The 27,992-nt window shown below is 39.6% G+C and overlaps 1 protein-coding gene across 9 annotated transcripts in view; it reads left to right on the top strand.

Annotated features, from left to right (window-relative positions):
• Positions 1 to 27,551, top strand: part of GNG12 (G protein subunit gamma 12) — a 68,584-nt gene extending 41,033 nt beyond the window's left edge. For 8 of the 9 annotated variants that reach the window (XM_042851342.2, XM_008166657.4, XM_065554005.1 and 5 more), the window contains 2 exons: positions 22,286 to 22,403; positions 23,580 to 27,551. In XM_042851342.2, the coding sequence (XP_042707276.1) occupies positions 22,308 to 22,403; positions 23,580 to 23,705 (222 nt within the window). In that variant the 5' untranslated portion in view covers positions 22,286 to 22,307 and the 3' untranslated portion in view covers positions 23,706 to 27,551. Of the gene's footprint in view, positions 1 to 12,236; positions 12,400 to 22,285; positions 22,404 to 23,579 lie in introns of those variants that run through there. The other variant, XM_042851343.2, reaches the window with a different exon arrangement.
• Positions 27,552 to 27,992: the final 441 nt, after the last annotated feature.

Raw genomic sequence — 27,992 nt, 5'->3', positions numbered from 1 at the left:
TTTTAAGGCATGATCCTGCAAACCTGAACATGCTTAACTTTGTGCATATTAGTAGTACCACCGACTTCCCTGGGAGTACTTGTGCATAAAGTTAGGTACATGCATATGTTTTTTCAGTCTTGGGGCCTGCAAACTCAGGGCCTATGACCTCATCTGGCAAGGATTAACTCGGTTTTTGTGTATTGCACAGCATTGAGTCCAGTGTTGGTGTTAAATAAACTCATTCAGAGTTTAGGACCCTTAAGGGAGGATCTGCAGAAGGACTATCACTTCAGGAAGAGCCTCACTGGATCACCACAGGCTGCCTGTATGGAAGCTTATCCATAAAGATGTGTTTGGGATTCGAAAGTTCAAGGAGTCTAAACATAGTCCTTTAGGCAAATTTCAGTGCAGGGAACCAGGCAATTCAGTAGGGTGGCAATGTCAGGAATTCTTACAAGGGCCTTCAATGGGTAATTCCCTCAGGGATCTGAAAACAGTCAAACTGGATTGTGAAATTTCAGTTATAGAGACATTTAAATACCTGTACATAGCACAGGTTTTATAGGCTGACCAGTTTTGTTGGGTGCTCAATCGCTTTGAAAATCAGGCCATTTATTTTAGGTGCCTAACCGTGGACTTTAGTGCCTAACTTTAGCCGCTCAAGTTGAAAATTTTGGCTGAGGCCAATTTTTTTAAATTACACAACTTATTTTAAAATAGCAAACCTGGTCTAGAACAACCAGAACCCCCATAGCTAAATTAACCAACCAGCACTCAAGTAACACTTCTCCCTCCCTCCCAACATACCTTTTAAGCCCCCAAATGCCTGAAAAAATAGTTGTCTTGAAGCATGCCTTCCAGGGAATAAACTTGAGCTGTTTCAGACCCAGAGGCTCAGGTGAATTCCAAAGTCCAGGTCCTTTCATAAAAAACACATCGAAGCCCTTCCCATTTTAATCAAGATCCCAGCTCAAGTGCCTCCAACAATTGTAACTGTGGCAGACCCTCAAGAGAAGCAGGTGGCTTTATAGCTCAAAACCAACATCTGAAAGGAGCAGATGTATTGTGAAACATAGCTTATAAAAATGACACCTCCTTACTCAACAGATCTGCTTTCTCTCAGTATTCAGAAGAAAAACGGATGATTTAAGTGACAGTAAGTTCACTGCTTTTTACTCCTGTTAGCTCTGAAGAGTCAAAGCAGCGAAGGAGAGACTGAGCTAGATTCTGTTCCTCCTTGTGTATCATCTACCAATTTGTTACAAATTTCCATGTAAGGGCAGTGCGGTTCACATGAGTCACTGAGAGCATAATTAGAAGATAAGGTCATTGCACAGGTATCCCTGAGGGTGCAACTTAAAAATGATGAGGTGGTACATATGTAATTTGCCTGAAGAACCTTTGTTGCTGGTGGTGATAACCATCTGAACCCATACTGGGGAGTTTGCAGAGCTGGCAGTTTGAAAAAATGTTCACTTGTAAAGTGAGCACATTTAATATGAAATCAGAGACCATAAACATGGAACTCTACAATGTCATTTATATAGTCAGTTTTCAGATCAGAAATAGAATGTAATTATCACCTAAAAACTAATAAAGAACTGATGCAGAATTCAGAGTATTGGTGTAATATGCTGCTGATACACTAGGCGGCAGGCAGGTCTACCTGATCTAACTTTGGTTTCTGACTAGTTGCTAGGTACAGTACTATGTAAAGCATAACAGTAGTCTAATCTTGAGGTGACAAAGGCAGAGCAGGTGGTAGTGAAATCCACATTCAACAGAAAAGGTGTCTGATTGGATGTGGAGTTCCAAAGTTGTGGTGTTACACACACACAGAGAAATGCCATCAAAGAAACAAGAGATACTTTTGAACATCACATCCAATCAATTCCAAAGCTGTCATGTTACAGACAAACAGAGAAATGCCGTTGAGTGTAATGCCAGTCATCTTCATATGGGTATTGTGAGAGTTAATTTAATCATGTTTGCAAAGCACTATGAAATTCTCAGAAGATATTAGTTAAATGCAAAGATTATTATAATTTAGTAGTAGTATAATAAACGTATGCAGTTGTAGGAACCACTAAATCTGTCCAAAATATTAGAGGCCATGTTGAGGCCTGTTTAAAAATTGGGTTCTTAAATTCTAACAAAGGTTTGTTTTCATTTGTTTTAATCTTAGTTGTATGAATGTTGAAAATGTGCTGTGAAAGGTCACTAAATGCATTAAAGAACTGTGGGAAACATCACCTGCTTTATTGACTTTATTTTCAGGTGAATCACCTTGATGCAGGTGAATCGTTTATGGAAAATCCTACGTAAGTGTGGGGAAAGTGTTATGGCAAAGTGATATTTACATTTAGCTGCCTTGATGGTATGATTAGTAGTTGATAATGCAAAAATTTCAACATTCTGCAAAGCATGTAGCCATATTCAGGCTTAATATTTTTCTATGGAACGGTTAAGAATCATTTATCTTCTGTTTATGCTTTCATTAGCTTAGAGTGACTACAGCAGTGAGTACATGCCAGACGATCACATCATGCTGAATAATTTAAGACCTAAAATGGCATGTGGATTACCTTATATGGCATGGCTCAGAGGATGGTTTTAGGTGGGTTTTTGGTTTAAATTAAAGGTGATCTTCTAATCTAGACTGTAGTTTCTCTCTGGAAAGTTAGATAAGGTACATTAAAGATCCATCAGTATATTAGTAAATTCATCCTGTTTGAGATATACTAAAGGTTCACATCCTCACCTCAGTAGCAGGAAAAAATGGACTGTACACATTTTATAAGATGAAGAATTAACAGAAATATGTACTCTGAGAAAGTATGAACAAAGGGAATATATAATACTTTACTGCAGCTCTGTAGTTAAAATAGATCTTAAAATCCATGTTTCTATGGTAAATCTCCTTTTGAAAGGCTTTTAGTTCAGCGGTTTAATTTACTTTTGACCCCAACAAAGTGGTTTAGCAGGATTGTTTTCTGTGTTACAAAAAGAAAAAAAAAAGTCTGGCAAGGAACATCATTTGCCTCAGCATTTCTCCCTCTGGTGGTGGGGGCCTGGAGTAAATCAATTCTACTCCAGAGGTTTTTAATTCTTCACTTTGGTTTATTTTTCAGTATTTACAAAGTGGGCCTCAGGGTAGGCCTGAGTAGTTCTCTTAAGCAAAAAACAAATTCACAATGCACAAAAAATACGTACATGTCCCTGCCCCCTCTCCAGGGCATTGCCTTATTGTGCTGGCTTCTGGTCACCAATCCTTTCCCCAACAGACATTAACTTGATTGTTTCCCCTATAGAAAGAACAGCCTTCCACCTAGGAGTAGCCTTTTCTCCCTCCTGCAGCTTGTTTTCTCATCCCTCCTCCTCTCTCACCAGAAGAGAGATTTTTAAAGGTCACTCCTGGTGGCCATTAAATTGAACTCAGGTGTGTCTAATTAACCTGAGATGATCTCATTTCAGCTCATGGGGAAAAGGGCCTTCACCATTCAAGGCCTGATATACCAACCTTCCACCATGCTTATAGCTGTCAGTTCTGACTTTGTCACACAGAACAAGTGAAGTATATTGGAATTCCAGTGTTTGGTGTTTTTTCCATTGGTTTTCATTATTGTGATTTAAAGAGAAACTTATTTATGATGTATTAGTATTTATGATGATTGCTCAAATAAATTTGTTAGTCTCTAAGGTGCCACAAGTACTCCTGTTCTTTTTTGCGGATACAGACTAACGAAGCTGCTACTCTGAAACCTGTGATGATTGTGTATATAGTATTGAGTGGGTGCATATTTATAAATAAAATTTAAAGTTAATTAAAATATGCTCCCCTTCATTAACATAAACAGCACGATGATGCTTTTTTGCATGCAGAAGGAGGTTGTGGGCTCCATAGTTTGTTCCCCATGTCCCATAGAAGCTGCACCACCCTGATTCCACAAGATTGAGGCTCTGTTGTTCAGTAGGTGGTGAATTGGGGGAGCAACCACTCTTTGGGGCTTGCTCCCTGTAGAAGTGCATAGATCTCTGAGCAAAAGTTAATACTACTCCAATATCACTAACTCCTGTTTTAGGCCTACACCTTTCTCAGTGAGGAGGGATTGCCTACACTTGGGTAGAGGAGCCAATAGCAGAAAGGCCAAGGTTGTGCACTGTCATGGGGAGCCCTGCAGTATCATTGAGGGTTCAGTACACCATGTGGGCATCTTCTTTTTCCCACAGTTCCTGGGATTTGCACAATTTGAAGGCAGTATCCCCCCTTCCACCGTGCAGCCCCCCAAGTCTCAGTGTATTCAGGGGTGTACTCAAAGGACACCTTCATCCCAGAGCTTCCTTGGCAATTCTGCTGCCCCTGTGGTGCTTCTATAGGAGTGTAGGGTATGGCCTTTAGTTTTACTTTGGGCTGGTATTACTTTTTGTATAAAAACATTACTTAGAAATTTGCGACCACACATAGACTGTGACTTTGGATACCTGTTACAGTTGGCCTCATACTGTGGATTGACACAGTGCATGGTGATAAAATCACCATTAATTGGTGTATTAAGATTACACATGTTAAGTACTGTAATGCTCACTGTGGTTCTATGTTCAGTCTGGTTTATTGCTGGATCCACATTGTTAAGTGAGTCAATTTAAAAGCAGTTCTCTGTCAAAAGAAATAGTGGCAAAATACTCAATATTTTATTCTTAATCTTTATTTAGGTCTTTGTTAGATTAGAATTTTTGATGTATTCTTTTAAAACTAGAGCATCAGCTGAATTTATGCAACTGTAGTGAATAGCAAATTATCTACAAAGGAATGCTGAGATGGAATTCCCTTGTGTACTTTTACAGGAGTGAGTTAATTACACTTCACTCAGCAGGTTGTTCATAAATCCTAGATCTAAGAGTCAGTAAAAAAAAGATAGATTGGCCTTTAACTATCCCAGCTGGAACTCGGCTTTAAGACTGAGCCATATACCTGCTCAGACTGTTGTTTTAAACACTTATAGCACTGTATCTTCGGCATTTAAAGTCTGCAGAAAGAAGCAGGATGATGTATTGAAAATAGTTGTGTGCGTTCTAGTTTGGGAGAAAAGTTTTAACTTTGTGTATGTGTTTTTCTGTTATCGCTTGTAAAAGGGAGAATATGCAGAACACACTAAATGCACGTTAAAAGACACATTTTCTCCCTGTTTGTTAAACCTTTCCTTACCAGTGTAATGCTCTCCTGGTAGAGGTCATTGTAGATGTGTTGTTTATTCTCTTGCTAAATGAAGAGCTTTAGCACAGTGGATACTATAGTTTTGAAATATGTAGAAGAGGGCAGGTGATTTTGCTAGTTTCTAGTGCTGATTAATTTTCCTCCACAAATTTTGTTTCTTTTCTGGTTTAGATAATTTATTTTATTTTTCAAAAGTTCTTATTTTTTTAAGGGAAGAACTTCTTTATGGCGGATTGATGCAGATAACTGCAGTGCAAATATGTGACTGTGTGCTGCTTTCTGAACTCATCCATTGATTTGGTTTGTACTCAATCGCTGAGTATGGCTCCATACAAAATCTGTGTGACCAGTATGTCTGTACAGATGTTTCCTGGTGTCCAGGTTTGACCTTAAACATCCAACTGTATGCTCAAAAGGGCTTAATATGTCTGTAAATCACGAGCTCTAGGGCAGGTTCTTTTGGATCAGGGCACTTTTAAAAAAAGGCATTTTCCCAGTGGGTAGTTGATTCCATCGTTCAGCCATAAAGCGAGTGTGGAGGCAATAAGAGAAAACAACTGAGCTGAAGAGACAGCAGGGTAAAAAAGGACAAAAGATGATAGAGAGCGCACAACAAAATAAAAGATGCTGCTCTGGGGAGTAGCTGGAGGATTAAGGTTGTTTAGGATCCATGGCTTAGAAGTAATGGGAGCATCAATTCAACAGAGTGGTGTGAGGGTTCAGATTGTGGGTATATGGTAGTCACAGTTTAAAGAGGCCAACTTGAACGATTTCATTGCTGATTGGTTTGATGTCGATTTGCCCCCCAAAAAGAAATGTTCGTCAAATTGGAAGATGAATTGTCTCTAGAGCCCTTTCAGATATCTGAAATGTGCTCTGTCTTTAACACATTTGACAGAAAAGGTTACAGATAAACCTGATTATCTTATGCCTATTTGTAGTTTGTAAGTAAGGCCTGGTCAACGCTAAAAAGTTAGGTTGACCCAGCTACATTTCTCAGGGGTGTGAAAAATCCACACCCCTGAGCGACATAGGTTAGCTGATCTAACCCCTGGTGGTGACCGCACCAGGTCAATAGAAGAATTCTTCAATCAAGTTAGCTACCGCCTCTGAGAGAGATGGATTACAGCCCTTCACTGATGGGAGAACCCCTCCCATTGCAGTAGTGTGTGTCTACACTGAAGTGCTACAGTGGCGCAGACAAACCCTAAGACAGTTGAGTGTCATGGTAGTGTTTAGCCTGGATTTTTAGGCGGAGCAGGAAGGGGAGGGATGCTTGCACTCCACATCGCCTTCTCCTTGAATCCTTTCTTCTGCTTCCTGTCTCATCACATACGTTCAAGCTCCTCTTCCACAAGGCTCTACGTAATCTTGTCCCTACCTACATCTCTGCTCTTTCTTCCTATTATCCCCATCTCACTCCCTATGCTCTTCCCAAACCTCTCCCTACACCTCCCTCTGTTCCTGTCTCCCAATCCCAGCTTCATGCCTTCTCTCTGGCAGCCCCAGGAGTGCAACAGTCTCTTTGTTCCCTGCCACCAAGAGTCCTCACTCTCCTTCAAATTCCTCTTTAAATTCCCCTTCTTCAGAAAATCCTTCATCTCATCATTAGTAAATACCAGACCCTCCCTCTCTTCAATTGTTGTCCTTAACCTATGGTTAAATAGGTGGCAACTTGGATTACTGCTCCTGACTGGCTAAAACTTGCACGCATCGTATCATTTTTGTTAACCCCACTCACTTCTTTATCTCATCTGCTTCTTATGACTAATATTTTAGGCTATGTCTACACTTACAGCCTATGTCAGCAAAACTTATGTTGCTCGGGGTGTGAATATTCCACCCCCCTGTGTGATATAAACTTTTGTGCACAGTGTTATGTCGGCAGGAGAGCTTCTCCCACTGGCATAGCTTATGCCACTTGTGGAAGTGGGTTTTTTAATGCTGACGGGAGAGCTCTCTCCCATTGGTATAAAACATCTTCACCAGATGTGCTGCAGCTGTATCTGTACAGCTGTGCTGCTGCAGTGATGTATGTATAGACATGGCCTTAAATTGCAAGCTATTTGGGGCAGGGGCTGTCATTTGCTATATGTTTGCGCAGCATCTAGCCGAATGGGGCTTTACGTGGCTGACATCTAGGTATGAACACAATATTATGTTAAACAATAACTGTCTTGTGTAGTTTGTATACCATGAGGTCTTTGGGGTAGGAAATGTGCCCTACCTACGGTCTGTAAAGTTCTCTCTAATTTTACAGTTACATGTAGATGTTTTATAATACAGTGATGCCAAAGTTTGCTTGATGAGTAGAAAACAATATGTCCCATATTGAAGCAAGCTTTTGAGAATATATTTAACACACCCATTCTTTCCAGTTACACCACGTGCAACCCAAACCACTACCAAGTGCAATACTTAAAATGGGGATCAACTCCCTCCCCCCACTGTAAGGCGAATCTAAGTGTAGCAGGAAATGACAGATCAATGGGTATCCTACTGAGAAAATTACTAGGAAGACTTGGAATCTCCTGATGTTTTTGTCCTTGTACTATAATGCTCTACCTGCTGATGGGAGTATATGACTGGTAATTGGAAGCATGACCTATTTCTACCTCTTTGAGGAGCTTTTTAAAGAATCATTTGCTTAATAGCCCATTAAGAAAATCCTTCTCCTAAACTTTGAGCACAAATAAATATATAAATTCTTCAGAGTTGTGTTCAAAATGTATATAAAGTTGCGGACAGTTCATCACCATAGTCTGAAGTAGAGTGCAAATACTACCATTGAGAATTTTTGTGACCATTTGTGTAGTGTAGATTCCCCTTGACTCTGAAGGAAAAGAAGATTATTGGGTAGTATTTTGGTTGTTTAAAACGCCTCTTAAAATTAGGAATTTACGTAGGCAGCCAGCCCGTCTTTAAAATCACATAGCCAGTCTGTATTCTGTTCAAAAAATCTGCAGAAGAGATCTACTCAGTTTTGGGAGGACTATGTAAAGTAGTGCTGCTTCTTATGTTTATTTGAAGATGAGGGAAGAAATAGTATAGGTTCAGTACCAAATTTGGCAATTTAATTTCCAAAAGGCATGAATGTCTTGTATGTCTGAATTACCAAAAAGCCTAACTATTTAAGAAAATGGACAGTGGAACTTATTAATAAGGTCATTATTAGAATTTTCTTTTGCCCAGTACTTTTTAAGGTCAAATTTTACAATGTAAATCCAGCGTAACTCCATTGATTTAAATGGGAGACACTAGTTTCAATGAAGCTAATCTGGATTTACATCAGTGAAGCTGAGAGAAAAATTTAGCTCTTAAACTTTTTAGTAGCTGCTCTTTGACATCTTTTTCTTTTGGCCAAGAAAGATTTAATACAAAAGGTAGAGAAATCATCGTGTGTATTCCATTTTAAGAGAAAAGATTTTCCTTTTTTTTTCCCCCTGCAACTTTTTTATTATTTGTATTGTTGTAGCACCTTCGAGCATTAGTCATGGATCAGGATACCATTGTGCTATGCACTGTACAAACACAGGACAAAATTTTATAGTATATTAAGTAAAAATTGAGATGCATGGAACCAAAGTTCGGATTGTATTTATTGGAGTGGATCCAGGCTCTCTGGGAAAGGACTTCACACCACTTAGCAAATACCTCTTCGTTACTCCAAACATTTTTTTAAAAATATACAACCAATTTGCTCTGTTGATAGCCAATAAATCTTTGAATATGGATATAATGTACTTAATATCAAATTCAGTGGCTGTATTGCTTGTCCTATGTAACAGCATGTGTTGCAGGTTAGCAGCTGGAAGTTTTGTCTTAAACAAAAAACAGCATGTTCAAACAAGCACATTGTATTCTTGCAACAAGGGACCATGTTTTGGCTAGGCATTTGCACGGTGCCTAGGACAATGGGGCTGTGGCCCGTGACTAGGACTCCTAGGTGCTATTGTAATACAATTAATAAATAACTGACCTAGAGAATACAACTCTCAATCTGGCTAGATTCTTTAAATTGTTGGGGGAAAAAATCTGCGAGAAGTCCAGTTAGGACCTGAGTTCTCAACCTCAGGCAATGTAGTTGGACCACATTTGAATAGAGGCACACTCCCCTGCCCTTTTACAATCACATAATATCCTTGTGGCAACAACAGCAATTGTTTGTGTAAAAGTATTATGTTTAACTTGTCCTCAGCAGTATTTCAGTACAGTCCTTACCTTAGGCCTTAGTTCCTCCTGTGCCACTGACACATTGGGTAGTCCAGTTCCTTCACTGATTAGTCACTTGCTAATTGTGGTACTTCCCAAGTGATGCCAGCACACTCAATATCCTATCTCATTGACTTCTGCCAGTTCTTTCTTGGCCTTCCTTGATTTCTCTTTCCTCCCTCGGTACCCAGTTGAGTGCTTGTTTAGCATGTACGCCATATGGAAGATGGAAGACATGTCCCAACTACCTGAGCCTTCTTTCTATGATGATTTTTTCGAACGTCCTGCTCTCTTAGCCCCCTTACTCTCCCATTTGTTGTTTGTCTTTCAATGAAATGTGTAGCCTCTTCCTCAGCCATCTGTGATGGGCAGCCTCCAATCTCTTTTTGTTAGCAATTGTCATTGGCCAAGTCCCTGCTCCGTACAGTAGCATGCTCAGTACAATGCATTGTATAATCTGACTTTTAGTTTGGTGTGGAGACCTCTGTCTGACCAGATACTGTTTATCCTCCAAAAGTGTTGCTTGCTTTCCCTACTCTCGTATGCCTATTATTTATCACAGCCACCTTCGAATGTCATCACACTCTCCAGATAGCAGAACTCTTCTACCTGTTCAATTTCTGTTCCACTCACATACACCTTTGCATCCGTTGTCCTACCTTTGTAAATCGGTTTCCTTTACATTTATTTTCAATCCAATTTTTGCTGCTTCCTGTTCTACCTCTGATGCAAGGACAGTCATTCTGTTCCATTTTAGACTTAGTAAAGTAATGTCATCAGCAAAGTGAAGGTTATCTAGCGCATCTCCGTTAACCCAGGTTATAGCATCCATGATGCCTTTTGTTGTCTGCTTCATTACCCAGTCTACTGCTAATCCAAAGAGGATTGGTGGTAACTCATGCCCTCGTCTAACTCCTAGTCATAATATCAAACTACTTTCCAAAGCCTGTGTCCAGTCTTACAGCACAGTTGCTGATTTTATGTGTACACGCATATTTTTGTTAACCATTCAGCCATTGCATTCTTCACTTCCTTCAGAACTTTTGGGTGTACACCAGCTGGTTCTGGTGCTCTTAAATTTATCTGTTTGCTCCAGAGATTTATCTTTAACACCTCAATCTCCATTCAGTTCAAAACATCCACATATGATGTGTATGTTGGGTTTTTTGATTTGCAGACATAGTAGCACATAAAAAATGCATTCTCTGCAATAATTACACTGGTATTGGCCTGTATGACTAGTAATATCAATTGATCTTTTTCAAATGCATTGAGATTGCCTGAAGTGTGAAATACATTTATCCAAATAAATATGTTCTTTGTTAATGTTAACTTTTCCCACTTTCTCTTACTGTATGACTTTTACGTTTTCTGATTAAAAACTAAAACCTGGAGAAAATGGCCTTTAATATTCCTTATCATACTTTTTTGCTGAGTTAATTTTCAATGTTGGTCTATTTTTATTTCTGCTATCTTCTATGGGTATTATTTCTCTTATTAATAGTATTAACATAAGAGAATCTCTTGAATGGGAGTTGGTGGCTTACTAATTGATTTCCCTGCAATTAAAGTATTATTTTGAAATTGCACGTGACTACCTCTTGCAGAAAACAGCCTTACTTTCCAGCACAAGAGCTGAGTCATATCTCTCTAGTGCTTCTTTTCTTTCTCTGATTGTCTCACAGTAAGATGAAATAATCTATTTAATGACGGGGAACACGGCCCTAGAGCAAAAATTTCTATAAAAAATTAATAATGTAAACTCTCCACCCACATAAAAGGAAAATTGATATAATAGCTGTGCCTTTTTGTTCTGCTATGGTTAAGGTTCTGTCAGTATTTCCATGATAAAGTCCTAGTTTTAGGGGCTTCGTCTAAATATAAAAATTCACTGTCAAATTTTACTTGTAACATTTCTAGTGAAGGAGGAATGATTTGTGTAAATTAAAATAAAAGCTTGTTGAGCTCTTTATAACTGCAGAACCAGTAGAAGTGAACAGTTTAAGATTCTTTTTATATTTATAGAAGAAAAATTGCTTTAATTTATAAATAAAAGTCTGATCCTGTGGTCCTTAGGCAAAACTCCTCTTTGAACTCTTTGGGAACTTTGACTCAGTAAAGAATGTAGGTTTAGGCCTGTAAAAGTAAAGCAAGACCTGACAAAAATTAAAAGAAAATTTCAATGCAAACAGTTTTTTTTGTTAGCAAAAGTCAGGCTAACTGTAACCCTAATAATGCAAAATTTGTAAAAGCAAACATTATATAAAACAAATAAAAAAAAACTGTATAAAAAGTTGTTGCGACCTTATATAAATAAAATAAAATATAAACTAAAGTCTAAATAAATTAAAAAAAGTTATCAAAATAACCTATATATAAACAAAATGCAGCTGTTGCTCATTATTGTTTGTAACAAAAGGTATAAATGCTTGCTGTAATTGTTTACCTGTAGAGAGACCTGTCTAAAAGGGGAAGACCCTGTGTCCTAGTGCACTCTCTCCCTCTATGCAATTGCTTGAAAATAAAGTATCTGACTTTGTTGCAAACAACCAAAAAGTAAGAACTGTTTTTTTCTCTGACAGGCCCTGATTCGTGTAGTATAAGTTCTAATTGCTTTTTATATGGGGGAAAGAGATATGTATGGGGTTTTTGAGTAAGACCTTAACAGAAGTCTTTTCTCTATTTCTTTAAAATTGCATTTTATTTTTAAATTATGTTTTTAAACTTAAACTTGCTGCTGTAAAACCAAAGCAGTTTGTTATTGTACGTGAGTTCTGGCTTTCTAACTCCTTAAGCCAACTCCTCTTTTTTTAAATAGTTGCGAGTCACTGTCCAGTAATGTTCCAGTCTCCTGGCTCAGTTCACTGGACAGTGGTGTAGCTATGTCATGTGAGTAGTTTTACTGGCAGAGCTGTAAACATGTCCGCTCAGGTGCTGTCTGGAAGATAGTGTCATAAGAACTTTGGTTTGGGCATTGTTGTAAGTTTCTGGTAAGCAATCTCTTAAAGATCATATTGCTCACACATGTCTGGTACAAAACAGCCAGTGCTCTCATGGGACTGGCTTCCCTTTTGTAGTTGCACAACAGGAAATCTGAACTATTATGAGTTCTTTAGACTGCTAACTACAGCTTATTTTGTGATTGTGTGGAACTAAAACGTTTTCACTTAGGCATCAGTAAGTGTAAGATTTTAAACTAGACTAAGCTGTTTTCAGTGTTAAATTATTTCTTCCCATTTTAAAAACTCTTCTTCCATATTTGTGATAGACTATATAATACATTCCTGGATGACCAATGTCACTTAAAAATATCCCTTATTGAGCTGGCTATGACTATCTTGTATGTGAAAAATAGCCTGTTTGCTGTGTAAGCCTTTAAATATGGTGAGTCAGCAGATGGTTAATTCACCGCATAATAAACCAAAACAGAAAGTCTTGTGACTTTTTAATTCTCAGCAGTTTTCAGTTAGGATGTATTTTCCAAAAATAAAAAGTGCACCTGAAAACACTTGACCACCACCAAAACCAGACATCCTGCTCAAATAATAGCATGCTGTTTCCCAGCCAAAAAGAAAAAAATATCTACCTTGTGAATATTTTTCATATGCGAATTGTCACTGTGACAGTATACCCCATAAGGTTTTATGGGGGGGTGCTCATAAATGTATGTTTGATATAACTGGAATAGGGTTTTGCTACAAATGCCATGTAACATATCTATGTAAAGGTTATGATCTACTGGTTATGTTCATCCTAGTTGTATGCAGGCGCCATTTGTGTGTTCAAAGTTATGAACATTGGCTGTATCATTGCTTGATTTCTAAGTAGCCTTCGTTAGAACATTTGGTCACTTCTTGGGAAAGGAATGTGCAAATTAGGTGCTCAATCAGGAAGCACTTCTAGATGCTATTGTATTACAAAAAATAACACATTTAAACCCTTGAAAACAAACTGTTCCAAAGGAAGCATTATCACTATTTGGGTTTTTGTCTTGGAAAGATTTTGTGTTGAGGACAGTCAGAGCTGAATAGGTTTCTGTAAAATGGAGTGTTGTAAATTTGAAAAAAGTCTAGGGTCAGGTCAGTGATACAGTAAACTTTGGAGATGAGGGAGCAGCCTGTACTGCAACTAATCAGTTAATAAGTTTTTTTTCCTATCACAGAATTTGGATGACTTCCTTCCGGTAGTGATCTGTGTTTGAAAGGACTGGTAGTGTGTGCTGTCTGCTCTGCCTTCCAACATACAACTGTGAGAGATGCATTTTCTTTCCAAATTGCACCATCTTTTCTCCAGCTCTGCTAAGGAAAGCTGAAATACAGAAACCCTTGATGGAAATACTTTGTGAATTGGATAGTACGCAACCCATGGCCAGTTCAATTCTGAAAATACTGCATGCAGTGTCTGCACTAGAGACTATCCTAATCTTTGAACTGGCATGATGGTTTATAGAAGAACTCCTTCAGTCATATTTGCTGAAAGTCAGCCATTTAGAGTGGTAGCATTGTTTAAATTTATTCTGTTTCATTCTTCTCTAGTCTCCTTTTCCCTGATGGAAATAAGGGAGTTACTAGAAAAGTAGGTCAGTGTTGTGAAAGCAGGTGATTATTTAAATGGCTAGATTCATCTAGATCTGTGAGATTTATGAATGTGTTTATTTTTTAACATGCATGATCCAGGAAATAAGTTTGAAATGATACTTGGAAATCTGTTATTTAATGTCCCTTCTGCCTGCTTTTCAATAGGCAACACTGTCTGTCATTTTCTAATTAAGCTAACCACCAGCATGCTAAGTAGAGTCCTTCCACATTGCGCATTTGGCTTTCTTCCAGCTGGAAAAGCTTTTGTATTGTGTGTAGCTTGTTGAAGGGTGACAGCATTCATTCTAAAGCTCTATACTCTGCTGTTTCACTTTTCTATCTTCTGCTTATGTGCAGCATACTCCTGCTCCCACTGAAGTTGATGAGAGTTCTGCTACTGACTTCAGTGGCAATGGCAGTAGGCTTTTGATGATCTTTGCATTGTCTCCTGATTCATCATTGTGATTATACAGTAAACGCTGTGTTATCCGGCACTTTACCAGCCGGAAAGCTCTATAAACTGGATTTCTGATCTTCAATAGGGTTGCCAAGTGTTCCGTTTTCGACTAGAATTCCTGGTTGAAAAAGAACCCTGGCAGATCCGGTCAGCACCACTGACTGGGCCATTATAAGTCCGTTTGGCACAGGGTCGGCAGGCTCCCTACCTGACTCCACGTGGCTCCCCGGAAGCGACGACATCCCTACTGCTCCTAGGCAGAGGAATGGCTCCGGGGGCTCCATACGCTGCCCCCGCCCTGAGAGCTGGCAGCCGCGGCCAATGGGAGACTCAAGTGAGTCACTGTATGTAGTCCTTCTCTCAGGTTAGCAAGAGGAGATAGTGAGACCAAGTTTTGAAAAGTCAATTGAAATAGCGATCCCAAGGGAGAAGGGAATCCTGCAAACTCCAAGACCTTCTGTACGGTAATGAACCTGATCTTCTGAGATGTCAAGTATCCTTAGTCTCCTTTGAATCAATGGAAGTTGAGGGTATTCCTTATTCAGCAGGATCCATCCCAATGTGAGTTACTGTGGGGAGTAGGAATCTATCATCCATATTTGTCAGAGCATTCCTCATTTTAGTGTCTAATTCTACACTTATTTTCTCCGAACCAGCAGCATAAGAAGCAACCCCTGTTATCCCACATATACACACAACTCCCCCAAGGGTGCAGAAAATAAATTCTAAATAACCAAGCCAAATACAAAATTGGGGGAGTGGTCTGCCAGGTAGATGTGTATGACACAGATAATGTAAGATTCCACTTTGTTCAATCCTCTGAAGTGCACTGCTCCTGATTCGTGTATATTTGGCAGAGTGCCAACCATAAGTGCTGACCAAGCAGACCCATCAGTGTGATAGCAAGGGCAATGCCATTACACTGCAGGTGGGAATCCAATGAAATAGCCTCTTCACATGGCCCATAAAAACAGAGGGACTGGACAAGTTATAAAAAAGTGCCCTGGTCAGAAACCAGGCTGCTTAATCTTGTACCTGATTCAACCAGTGTTCATGGCATTACTGAGTCAAACTGGTAATGGACAGTAGCTTGATTATAAAGACAGCTGTTACCCACAGATATTAGTGCTTATCAGTGATACAGCAGTTCAGGTGGGTTGTAGTAAAACATACTTTTCTAAAGTATATTTAAATGTGATGCATCCTAATGCTGTTAAATGTCTGTTCTCCCCAGCACACACCCAGAACCCCCTTGTCACAGGGTAACTGACCCTCTGATGGGGGTCAGGTCTCCAGTTACCTGCGACAGGCTCCACTAAGGAGAATGAGCCAATCCAGATCCATCTTTGAATAGTTAATTGCTGAGGTGGTGGCAGCAGTTAATAAGCTAAGGAACACCTGGGCTTAATAAAGGGTTGTGAGGGCTCAGTTAGGAGGTCCCAGAACACAAGAAGCTCTTGAGGAGAGGGATACTTGGGGAAGCTGGTTAGGGAGCTCACCATGAAAGGGAACCTAGGAAAAATACTCTTAGAAGGAAGAAGTTCTGAAGGGGAGAGTTGAGTGCCACACCCTACAGAGAACTGGCCCCCAGTGCAAGGAACTTACCAGATGTTGGCAGGTGGTCCAGATCGCAACAGAACTAACTACACACCACTCCAGAGAAGAGTAGCAGTGGTTTGATCTCTGGGGAGGCTGAGAGTCCAGAGAGGGAACCCTTCCCCAAGTGATAACAGTTAGACTGCTGGTGTGCAGAGGCCACTGCCTGTCATGCTGACCAACGTTGTCTCTGTGTTTCCTTGTAATCCCCGTCTGTCTGTATTCATCTGTTGTCTCGTGTCTTATACTCCTTAGAGTATGTCTAACACCTCAAGCAGGACAGCACGTGCATAGGTGCCATCTTCTCCTGGCGCCAGTGGGTGCTTGACCCGCCTTCACCCCGCTCTGCCTCCTCCCGCCCCCATTCCAACCCCTTCCTCAAAGTCCCTGCCCCAACTCTGCCCCCTCCCTGCCCCTATTGGACTCCTTCTCCAAATCCTCACCCCAGCCCTGCCTCTTCCCGGCCTCCTCCCCTGAGCGTGCCGCATTCCTGCTCCTCCCCCATTCCCCCCCTCAGCTTGTTATGCCGCGAAACAGTTGTTTCGCGGCGGCAAGCGCTGGGAGGAGAAGCGGGGATACGGCACACTCAGGGGAGGAGGTGGAAGTGAACTGGGGCGGGGCGGGGAGCTTGGCTGCTGGTGGGTGCAGAGCACCCACCCATTTTCCCCCGTGGGTGCTCCAGCCCTAGAGCACCCACGGAGTCGGCGCCTATGAGCATGTGTGTGCATACTCAAGATAGCTTTGATTGAGAGAACTCACTAAAGATAGCAGAGTAGCTGCTGCAGCATGGGCTAGCTGACAGAGCACATACCTGGGGTCTGGGCATAATTGTAGTCTGGAGGCTAGCCTGTACTGCTACTACGCTATTTTTAATGAGCTAGGTTGATCAAAGCTAGTTTGGGTATGCCTACATGTGCTGCAGTCATGCCTCCTGAGTGCAGTGCAGACATACCCTTAGATCAGTGGTCCCCAAACTGTGGGGTGTGCCCCCTAAGGTGTTGCGGAGGAATGTTCGGGGGATGCATGATGGGGCCCAGGCCAGCCCCCACAGGAGGCAGGTAGGGAACACCACCCAGCCCACCTCCGATCCTAGCCAGAGCTCCACTCCACCCCCTGCTCTGCCCCCAACTCATCTCTGCCCTCATTCCCTCTCCACCTCTCGCCCCAGCTCCTCCCCCAGCCGCAGTTCTGTCCCAAGTTCCGCCTTCAGCCCTAGCTCCTCTGTTGAGCCAATTGTGCAGTAATGGAGGGGAGGCGTGGACAGATTCCATTACTGGTAAGGAGTGGGGAGTGCAACAGGAAAAGTTTGGGCATCACTGCCTTAGATTGTAAGTGATTTGGGGGAAGTGACTGTCCTTTTGTTCTGTGTTTGAGCAGTGCCTTGCAGAGTCAGGTCCTGATCCATGCCTGGGGCTCCCAGGTGCCACGGTAATACAAATAATTACTAAGGGAAATGAAGGCTATGTATGATTATTATAGGCCTGTCTATGGGACCTACTGTAGTATCTATATACCTGAAAAAATAAATTTACATTCATAACACCCCTGTGAGGTCGGAAGTGTTATTACTTAAACTGGGGTGCAGCAAGATTAAGTTACTTGCCCAAAGTCACTCAGGAAGTCCATGGCAGAATAGAATAGAGATCTTATGGTTTCCAGTTCAGTGCCTTAGCCACAAGACCTTCTTTACACTTGTAAAGAGTGTTTTTTCTTTACTAGTGATTATATTTTACTAAACAAGAAGCTATCAAAATATGTGTAAATGAAGGGTAGTTACTTTTGATATTTTCTTTGTACTCATGGCATGAACATAACACACACTCTTTGCTCCTTTTTTGTCACTGGGACCCCTCAGTGTAATTACATCTTTATTATTCATGTTCAGCTAATTATTTATAGTAGAATCTGCTAAATTAGAATGCCACTATAGATGGCCTTTAGTCCTGATTACGTGGAATTCACAGTTAATGGAAAATACTGGATAATTATTCATGTCACTGTCTGGGGAGAGCAGTGACATTAATGAAGAGGCCAAGGGAGTTGGGAGGAGACTGTTTGTGCTGGGACAGGATCTGAGCCTGTTGCTTGCCCAGCTTTCACTGTAAGGAGTTCTGAGTGCATATTTGGCAAGAAGCTAGCAGGGAGAGTTTTGAAACACTGTAACTTCATATACTTTCTGCACCTATCACAGTTCTTGTTAATGTATCTAAGTCTTGATATGTCGTAGCTGCTTTGCAATGCAGAACTTTTGATCAAATCTAGAAAAGTACTGGATATGGTTCAAATTCAGAGAGGGAGAGAATGCTCTATACTATTCTGTGCAAAGAGGGCTTTTTAAAAAGCAAGGTGCTGCTGAACAGGCTGAAAACTACAGTATGTGCAAAAAAAGGGGGGGGTATGCTTTTTGTTAGGATAAAATAATGCCATGCTTGTTTGGCTAGATAAGTGCAAGAATCAAGAGGGGGAAAAATGGGGTTGTCTGGATAGCTGCACAAAGGTGAGAAATATGAAACTTCCTCTGAAACACTATATTTAGGGTCTTTGAGAGGTGATTTTTTTAATATGTTTGAGTTGTAGTATAAGTGAATTTAAACACAGCACAGCAGTAGTTGATTATTCACCAACATCTGTGGAGAATAAGACTGTCACTGCTGAGTTTGTATACAAATCCTATTAGAGACATGCCAGTATTTTCATAGAAGATTGACATAGTTTAAATTACAGCCTGGCAAAGTGGCTTTGTCCTAACCAGCTCTTTTTTGCTTATCTAGATATAGACGCACCGTAAAGGCATATTCAAAATATTGCCGTAGCACTGCTGAAACAAAGACCTTTTTGTTTTGATTTTGTTCTATTAGCTATGCTCCTCTACCTTAATATTTCCCTGTCCAACCCTCTCCAAACTGCCATCTGCAATGACCCGCAGGCTAAGGTCTTCACTAGGCAGAAGAAATACCATTCGGCTATAAAATCCAGAGCTAAATCTGTGCCTCTCTAAATTCTGGCTTCTTTACTTGTCATCCCTGCCGTGTGAGGGGCTAAAGGAAGGAGCTTATTTAAATGCCACTTGTGATCAAGCAAGTATCTTCACAGTGTGACACAAAGCCAACACTTATCTCCTCCAGCAGTCGCATAGCAAAGAGCTACTGCTAGGCCACCAGGCTGACCTACAGTATAAAACCTGCTAAAGAGACACCCCCCCCTCCCCCCGGAACGAGTGACTACTTGCAGAGGCCACGGAACACCACTGCTCTCTAGTGTGCAAGCCTGTGGAGGGAGACCACTCTTACAAGCGACCACATTTGCTTACTCCCGTGAGTGGTTGCTCTTGGCAGGTTTTACTGTACTTGTTTTTCTGTTTTCTAGAAGTATTTGTGGAGGGTAAAGTTTACTAGTTTAATCTCTTTGCTGCTGCATAAGGAATTAGTGGAATGACCATATTATTTCAAATTTGATGCTGCAAACTGCTCAAGTTGCCTCTTCTATCCTCATGCTGCTCTCTGATCAGTGCTTGTTTCAGCCGAAATAATTCCTGTTTCTGAAGTGTAGGCTGTACTTTCTACAGAGATGAGAAATAACTTAGATTGCATAGGACAAATGGCACGAATGTTGCTGCCCTAAAATAAATAATAATTATACTTCGCTCTTATGTAGGACACTTACTAGGTGGAGAGTTACATGAGTGGCGTGGTCTAGTGGTTAGAACAGAGAACTAGGTGCCAGGACTCATGCAGCCTTACTTTTTGGGAGTGCTGCGCAAGCTAGTTCCAACCAAAGTGCAGAGGATCTAACTGTGTTCAACACCTGGAGAACTAGGCCAAGGAGATTTTTCCCCAGCTCTTCCAATAATTCACTTTGAGGCTTCGGGCAAGTCACCTTAGGCCAACATTTTCAATGGGAGCTGCATTTGCTCATCAAGGATAATTTTTTGAACATAAGGGCCAGGATTGTCTTTCTTTGCTATGAGATCCAGTATAGCCCGTTCTACCTTTAGCAAAGCCTCAAAATTTTCTGCTCAAAAAATGAGACTTCAACCTCAGTAGTGATTAAATCCATCGTGAAATAGGCAAATTCCTTGGACTCGTCTTTCTTGATCTTTTTAAGAGTACCCTTATGCATCCTAGATGTCTCTATTCATGTGTTGTTTAATTTGCCGCATTGTTTTGTGGGTGGTCTTGACTGATGATATGCTTCATTTGCATTTGCCTTTAAAAAAAAAAAAAAGTCACAATGTAACAGCAGCTAACTGAGAGTGGATACTGACCCTGTCCATGTAACAGAGGTATAACCTTTTGTGACCATGACCCTAGCCTATGATGAGGGTCAGGAAACAAAGATCCATCTCTTGCCAGCACTTCCGTGTTTTGCACCTTTATTACAGTATTATTGTAATAAGGAAGTGATGGTAAATCAAAGATACAGAGGTCTTTTAGAAAGAAGACTTTGCAAAGATTATGCTTCAGCAGGACTTATTGGGGAGGCGGGGGGGAACAATAGTTGAGCAGTGAAGTCCTCCACAATCCTGTAGTCCTCCATGCATGTGTAACAAACTGAATCTTGATCACATGATGTCTTTAGAACTTGCTTATTACACAACTTTCAGAGGCCACCCTGTGATTTGATAGATATTGAAGTGTGAATGGTGTAGAAGTTGGCAGAGTAATGTATCATGAGCAGACAGACATTATGAAATACATGTCTATGGCCATGATAGTGGAATCTTTTAAGAGTCTTTGTAAAGAGACCACCATTATGCCTGCCAGATGAAAACACCAGTCTGAGCAAACAGTTATGCTTAATTATTTACTTTTGCAGCAGTTTTGATTTAGACAGCAGTTTTCTTTCTTTTTTTTCTTCTTCATTATCATTGAGTTGGATCTGGCACAGTGACAGCTTTGCTCTCATGCTTGTCGCAGTGTGGCCTTACACAGGGTTCTCGTTAGCTACTTCTTAGGATTTGGTTGTCTGTGATGCTGAGAGCAAATCTGGTATTTCTGTGCATGACTCAGTGAGATGCTCTGATTTAGTGGCACTGGTTTAGTCACAGGCTTGAACTGTCTGTGATCAAAACCTGCATTCTAATCACTCACATGCCTTCACAGAGGCTAACTTTACACACTATGGAGTCAACGTCCAAAAGCTTTGATCAAATTGCAGTCATGTGCTGCTGAGATCAACTGAACACAATGGGTAGTGTCCAAGTGCAGCACTGCTAAAACTGTGTGGCGTGAGTGCTACTTTTCTTCTCAGGATGAGAATTCGAAGCATAATCAGTCTCAAAGTTGCTCACTCTTTTTACCAAAAACACATTTTGAGCCAGCCATGCGGGGTGTGTGTGTGTGTGTGTGTGTGTGTGTGTGTGTGTGTGTGTGTGTGTGTGTGTGTGTGTGTTGGGAGGGGAATTGGGGTGTGGAGTGGGAGTATTTCTCTAGACTTTGGCAGCTGTTATGTCTGATTCCTGTGAGAAGCTGGAAGATTGTTCTTAAGTCACTACAAAATCCAAACATAACCTTATCTGGGTGTGTGGTAAAGGGGGGGGGGGAAGAGCAGGAGGTGCACACATGACATTCTCTCTCCTAATGAGCAAGTGGGCCATTTCTCTGCCCCTTTCCTTCTCTGCTGATCTGCCTGGGGAAAGGATGCTGTGCCACGTAAGGACAGTTGTAAAATACTCCTCCACCTACAAGAGAACCAGAGGCCAGCAGGAGAGAAATGGCATCTATCTCAGACATAGTGCCTCCTGGCACAGTCTAGATTCCACAACCTCCCCTTGCTCGGGGCTGTGCCTAGGGGCAAAGTTCATCCCATGATAATCAGTAATAATACTCTAGCTTTGGAGAGGTATATGTGGCTCTAAAGCTAGTATCTGGCCCAGTATACCACTTTCCATAATCTTCTGTGCAGATGTCTGTTTTTAAAATGAGCATAGGAATACTTTTATGAATGTCTTCAACTTTAAGGGACTAAATAGATTAATAAAAAGCTGTTGGGGCAGGGGAATACAAGTAGAGAAACTATTGGTGGAGGCTGTATTTATATTAATGGGCTTGGAATTAGGGAGAAAAAAAGATACATAAAAGCTTCAACGGTGTTCACTTTTTTTTTTTTTGCTAGTATTTTCCCTGTACAATATCTGATCCGTCAACATTTCACACAAAAGAACTAAAAATCCTTTTTCAGCATATGGCATTGCCTCTATACAGGGAGGCAGTTTTTAGAAAAATAACCAATTGTTTTTCTTAACAGAGTTTGAGAGATTTCATTGAAAATGACTAGCAAAACAACTAGCACAACAAACAATATAGCTCAGGCACGAAGAACTGTACAGCAGTTAAGAATAGAAGCTTCTATCGAAAGAATAAAGGTGAGAAACATTCTTACTGATCTTTCTCTTTTTTTATATGAACCATGTGAATTACAGCAGATATATTTTAGTAAACTCCCAATATATATGTACATATTTTTTTTATTATGCAGTATACCTCACAGGGGTTATCTTTGAATGTGGTAGTTTCACTCATACCTGTGGTACTGAACTTTACAGATTTCCTTATTGTTGCTATAGAAAAAAATGTACCAAGAGTATAATAGGTACTTTATGGACGTGTGAGAAGACCAAATCTTTGCTACTGTGAGTTTATAATCTAAATCTATAATATGGAGTGGGTGGAAGATGAGATGTGATTTAAAGCAGTTTTTTTTTCCAATTGAGCATGTTAGTTTTGGATGTTTAAATTTTACTTTATATATCTTTGCAGGTAGATCAAGGGTTTGTAGCCCTCTTGAAAGAGGAAGAGAGTTGAGACAGGGTGCACCTAAATTATGGTGGACAAGGAGCCCAAACGTCTCCCTTTTTCTCCCTGTCCCACCCAGTGGTTAAGGAATTTGATTAAGCTAAAATATCACCTATTAAGATTTGGCTTTTTGTTGTTGTTCTAACCATACCATTCCTTGCCTTCATTCTCCATTTTATTAATACTCTCTGCAGTCTACCGACTGTCCAAAGGTCAGCAGACTGGTTACTACACCTGACGTAGGTACTTTTCTTTCAGTCAGCTAGAGATTAGGAACATGCAATGTCTTGCAAGGAAATGACTGAATCAATTTCCTAGAAACTGTAAGTCAATTGATGACACTTCAGTGATTATTAACAATGATATCTAAAGATATAAAATCTTTTTACTAGAAGCCTGCTCTATTGTTCTGAACCTGCTGTTCAAATCTCAGAAAAATGTAAAGTTACTCATGCCTATCTTCCCAAAGTACCTTTAAAGACACAGCATCCTGGCTTATCCTCGTTTTTGCTTACTTTTTTCCCGTTCTACCAACCTCATCAAGGCCAGTCCAAGAAGCAAATCCCAGAAACCTTTGCATTATGCTTGGTGGCCTTAGCTCTGGACCTGAAGATTTTATGGATTTCTCAAACTCTGTTCTTCCATATGCAGAACTAATTCACTGTAGCTATGGATGCATCCCACAGCCCATTCCATCCTATCGCAAATGATCTGGGAATATTTACCATTTTGTGTCTTTTTGCCAGGTGTCAAAAGCATCAGCAGATCTCATGTGCTACTGTGAAGAACATGCCAGGAAAGATCCTTTACTAATGGGCATACCTGCTTCTGAAAACCCTTTCAAGGATAAAAAAACATGCATTATATTGTAGCAGAGCAGTAAGTACCTCCATAGCTTTCCCAAGCAAAACAGACTACAAGCAAAAATTAGTAGAGAAATAATGTTATGGTCACCTGATATCAATGGTGTAAAACAGCAATGTATTTACTATGTGTGTAAACGAATTCTTAAGTTTAAGATTCTTTTTCTTTATAGTGTCCCTACTGGGAAGGAAGATTATAAACTAAATTATCCTATTTCTTGTAAAATGGAATGGGGTCTGTGGCATGCAGCTGGTAATTCTCTTGTGTTGGCTTTTATGTCGATATAACTATGTTGCTCAGGATGTGAAAAATCCATGCCTCCCGAGTGACGTAGTTATACCAGCCTAACCCTCGTGTAGACAACTCTGTCGGCAGGAGAACTTCTCCCATCGACATTGTTACTGCCTCTCTGAGAGGTGGATTAAGTACGCCCATCGGTATAGGAGCATCTTCACTAAAGCGATCTGCTGCAGCACTGTATGTGAAGACTAGCCCTAAGGAGAGAGGCTTGGATGAGGTGAAGGTCTTTTTAAAAATGTGTAATATCTGCATTTCAGTTTAAGGTATTAGGCTACACAATCAAGACCAAAGTTGCCTGATCTTCACCTACAGATCAGCAAGGTAGACAAGTAATTTGACTCTTAATCAAGATAAATTTACTGTAGCTTTTTAAAAATAGTGTATTTGTATTCAATTAGTGTATTTATGTATTGGTTTTGTGTGTGTGTGTATATATATGTGTTTGTGTATATACACATTCCAAAGTGCATTCTCTGACAAGACTCCTTGCAAACAACTGCTGCAATTATTGATAAACTCCATAGTTCATGCCTTTACCTTCAGTTATGTCTTAACTCTTTTTAAAAGTGAAAAATCTGTTTTTGTGTCAAGAATCAATAGATTTCTGATGATTTATGTAATTTTTCATTTTTGAGAAGATCTAATAAAGGAGAATTTTAATCCTTTTATTCTGCCCCTCTAAATTTTCTCCTCAAATTATGATCAATGTAGCTCCTTTAATAGGGCTACATAAGACTCCAACACTTTGGAACTAGCATTTCTCTTGCCCCACTGCTAAGGTGAGGGGGAGGATTCTGTCACTCCAAACCACATGGGTCACCTGTGCAAGTCTCATTTAGGTTTTGTGCAGTGATCCAGGATTTGGTTCTTTTAATAATTGAGTTCCCCTTTTTTTAAGGAAAAAGAAGCCAAATCCTATCCAGATTATGATCAAGCAAATGTAATCGGATGGCCTTTCCATAACATCACTGATTTACAAATAGCCTAATAAAGTTTATATACAAGTCTTGTGTATTGATGGAATAAGTGAGTGGAAAGAAAACAATATTGACTTCTAGTAGGTTACCAATGTGTTTTTGTGTGTGTGGGTGTTTCTCTATAGCCAGGTTTCAGAGTAGCAGCCGTGTTAGTCTGTATCCGCAAAAAGAAGAACAGGAGTACTTGTGGCACCTTAGAGACTAACAAATTTATTAGATGCATCCGAAGAAGTGGGCTGTAGTCCACGAAAGCTTATGCTCTAATAAATTTGTTAGTCTCTAAGGTGCCACAAGTACTCCTGTTCTTCTTTTCTCTATAGCCAGCTATACAATACCTAAAATTGTGATCTTCTGTAATGATATTTACAGAAATTATTAACCACTTTTAATTTACTGTTTTATGTTGCATGTGTCTAATTCTGTATTAAATTATATAGACACTGTTAATAATATGTTATGTTTTTAACAAACCTCCTTTCAAAAATCTAAATTTGAGACTTCCTGTAAGAAAAAATAAATGCACAGATTGTTCTGTGCTGACATTCAAATTATTTTTATAATTAGAATATTTTTCTAATAACAATTTCAAAGCAATCTAGATTTTCACTGATTTTATTTACCATATTTCAGTCATCATTTTATAATGCATCTTGATAAAAATAGTAATTAACTTAGCTGTATACTTTCATAACTGAGCTACTAGCAGCAGTCATGCTGTATTTCTTCAGTTCTGTAATATCTTGGTTTTTTTCAAAGTAACTTTTTACAACCAAAATATTGCCCTTCTGTTGATCTTTTATGGCCCGTGTTGTCAGCAATTTGTGGCTAAATGTTTGAACTGTTTAGAACCCAAATGAATATATGAAAATGTAATATATACAAATATGGTGATACAAAGGTCATTTTGATACCTGGCTCTTTCTCTTTGGCCATTTCTAAGCTATTGGTTTATGATCTTTCTTACTCATAGAATTTCATGTCAGAAGTATTCAGCTAAATTAGAACTTTACAAACTTGTTTTATAACTACTTAAGTTGCATTAATTTGAGTAATGAGTTTAACTGCAGACTTTTTTTAAACTTTCTTTTTAAACTTTTAAATTTTCTTTTGACCTGAATCCATTTTGTTCGGTTACTACTTCCATATCAAATCTATCCAGCATTTTTACAACTGGAGTCATAAGTGCCATGATTGTGGTTTTTAAGTTACTGAATCAAAACATGTAAATGATACATTTTAAAGTATTATCACAAACATGTTGCCATAAAACATACGCTACTGGAAATATTTTCATAAACAACTGGGGCCTGACTCAGTTCCCATTGAAGTCAATGAGAATTTTGCCATTGACTTCAGTGGGATTATGAGGAGACTTGGGGTGACTAGCATACTGCACTTATAACCTGTTGGAAGTATCTTCATAAATATTAGGATTTTAAATGTTCATAGTGCCACAATGTATGCCTGTTTTTAAAGGATGAATTAATAGTGATCTATTCACCCCTGTTTAATCTGAAGTGTATTTTTCTACTTTTTTTCATACACTTTTGACATCTTTACAACGCAAGGACAAAATTTATAGTAGCAGCTGTTTAATTCTTTCTTATACCTATGCATTTAAATAGCAAAAGAGTTTTATTAGAACATAATAGCCCCTTTACCCACATATATATGATTAGAAGTAGAGCAAATAGGGTGCCAACTTCTTTCAGGTGCCTTCTAACTTTTAGCCTAAAACACATGGAAACTATAATAAAACAGTGAAATACAACTGACTGTTTCTGATTACTTTTCTATAGGTTTTAAAATAAACTCTCTGTGTATTGTATTTTAAACGCAATATGTAGTATCATCTGAAGGTTCAAACAGCTACTTATGTTTTTATAATATTACTCTTTAAGTATACAAAATGCAGTATAAAGTAAACCTTTTTGTTTGATGAACTTGTGAAGAGAAGGAGTCATGCAGATTGGGAAGAATTGTGAAGATATATGGACTTTCTAGTTAGTGAGATGAAATAATGAAAACCAAACCACCCCAAATTCATAGCTGTTGGGATATTGGACGTTGCGGGAATGATTTTCAGCCAGGCTAGCTAAGCAGAAAAAGCGGAACCACAATACTGCAACTTACTTGGTGCTCTGAGTGCAGATACCTCAAATGTAAAATCTTTGTGATTGTAAAATGAACCTGATATTATTCCAGAAAATGTTAGGGTTCTTTTTCTTAAACTAAAAGGCCCATTTGCTTGTTTTTTTCCCTCTCTGGGTTTACTAATTTGATTGTTTTAATACTGTGTTGTTTTATATTGTCACTGTAACTTCAGATTCACATGAATGTTATCACAATTATTTGCCTTTGACTTACAAATGGCTTTATGAAATCCTTTTGTTTTCTCTAACATGCTTTTGCCATTCATCAGTGAGCCTCTTAAAGTAGTTCATTGTGGTCTTTGTATGGAAGAGGGCTTCTTATAGAAATGAGAGAAAAAATGTTAACCAAGAGAATTTGATGGATGGCTAACATGTTCAATATCATGGATATGAAATACGTAATTAAAAATATCTCTGCTTTGTATATTGTTTCAGCTTGTCATTGTAGTTCAGTTCACTTTCCAATGCACAGAGCCTGTTGAGGAATTAGACAAATGTCAGCCATCCAGAGGGTCCGAAGGCTTTCAGCACAGTGGTGTTGAACACTGACAAAGACGATGTTCTTGGAAGAAAGACAGACTAGATGTAAATTTGGGGTGGGGGGTGGGAGGGGAAGGAATGACTCGCTCTGTAGGTAAAATTCGCTAAGCACCAGGGTTTAAATTGGGAGGGTGGCTGTGTATGTGCAGTGTTATTACCAACTGTAATCTTATGCGCCAAATCTTAGCTTCCTCTTTTTTAAAAAGTCTCTCTCACCTTGGTTACAAAAAACAAAAAAAAAGTCAAAATGTAGCAGATAGAGAGCTCTGCCTGCTCATGCAGAGAACCTGAATTAAAAGCTCTGAGAGGAACTTAAATGGTGACT

Source organism: Chrysemys picta, chromosome 8 (assembly GCF_011386835.1).
Source record: "Chrysemys picta bellii isolate R12L10 chromosome 8, ASM1138683v2, whole genome shotgun sequence".
Classification (NCBI taxonomy): domain Eukaryota; kingdom Metazoa; phylum Chordata; order Testudines; family Emydidae; genus Chrysemys; species Chrysemys picta.
The sequence above is the reverse complement of the archived record's forward strand: the minus strand, read 5'-3'. Positions and strand labels throughout refer to the sequence as shown.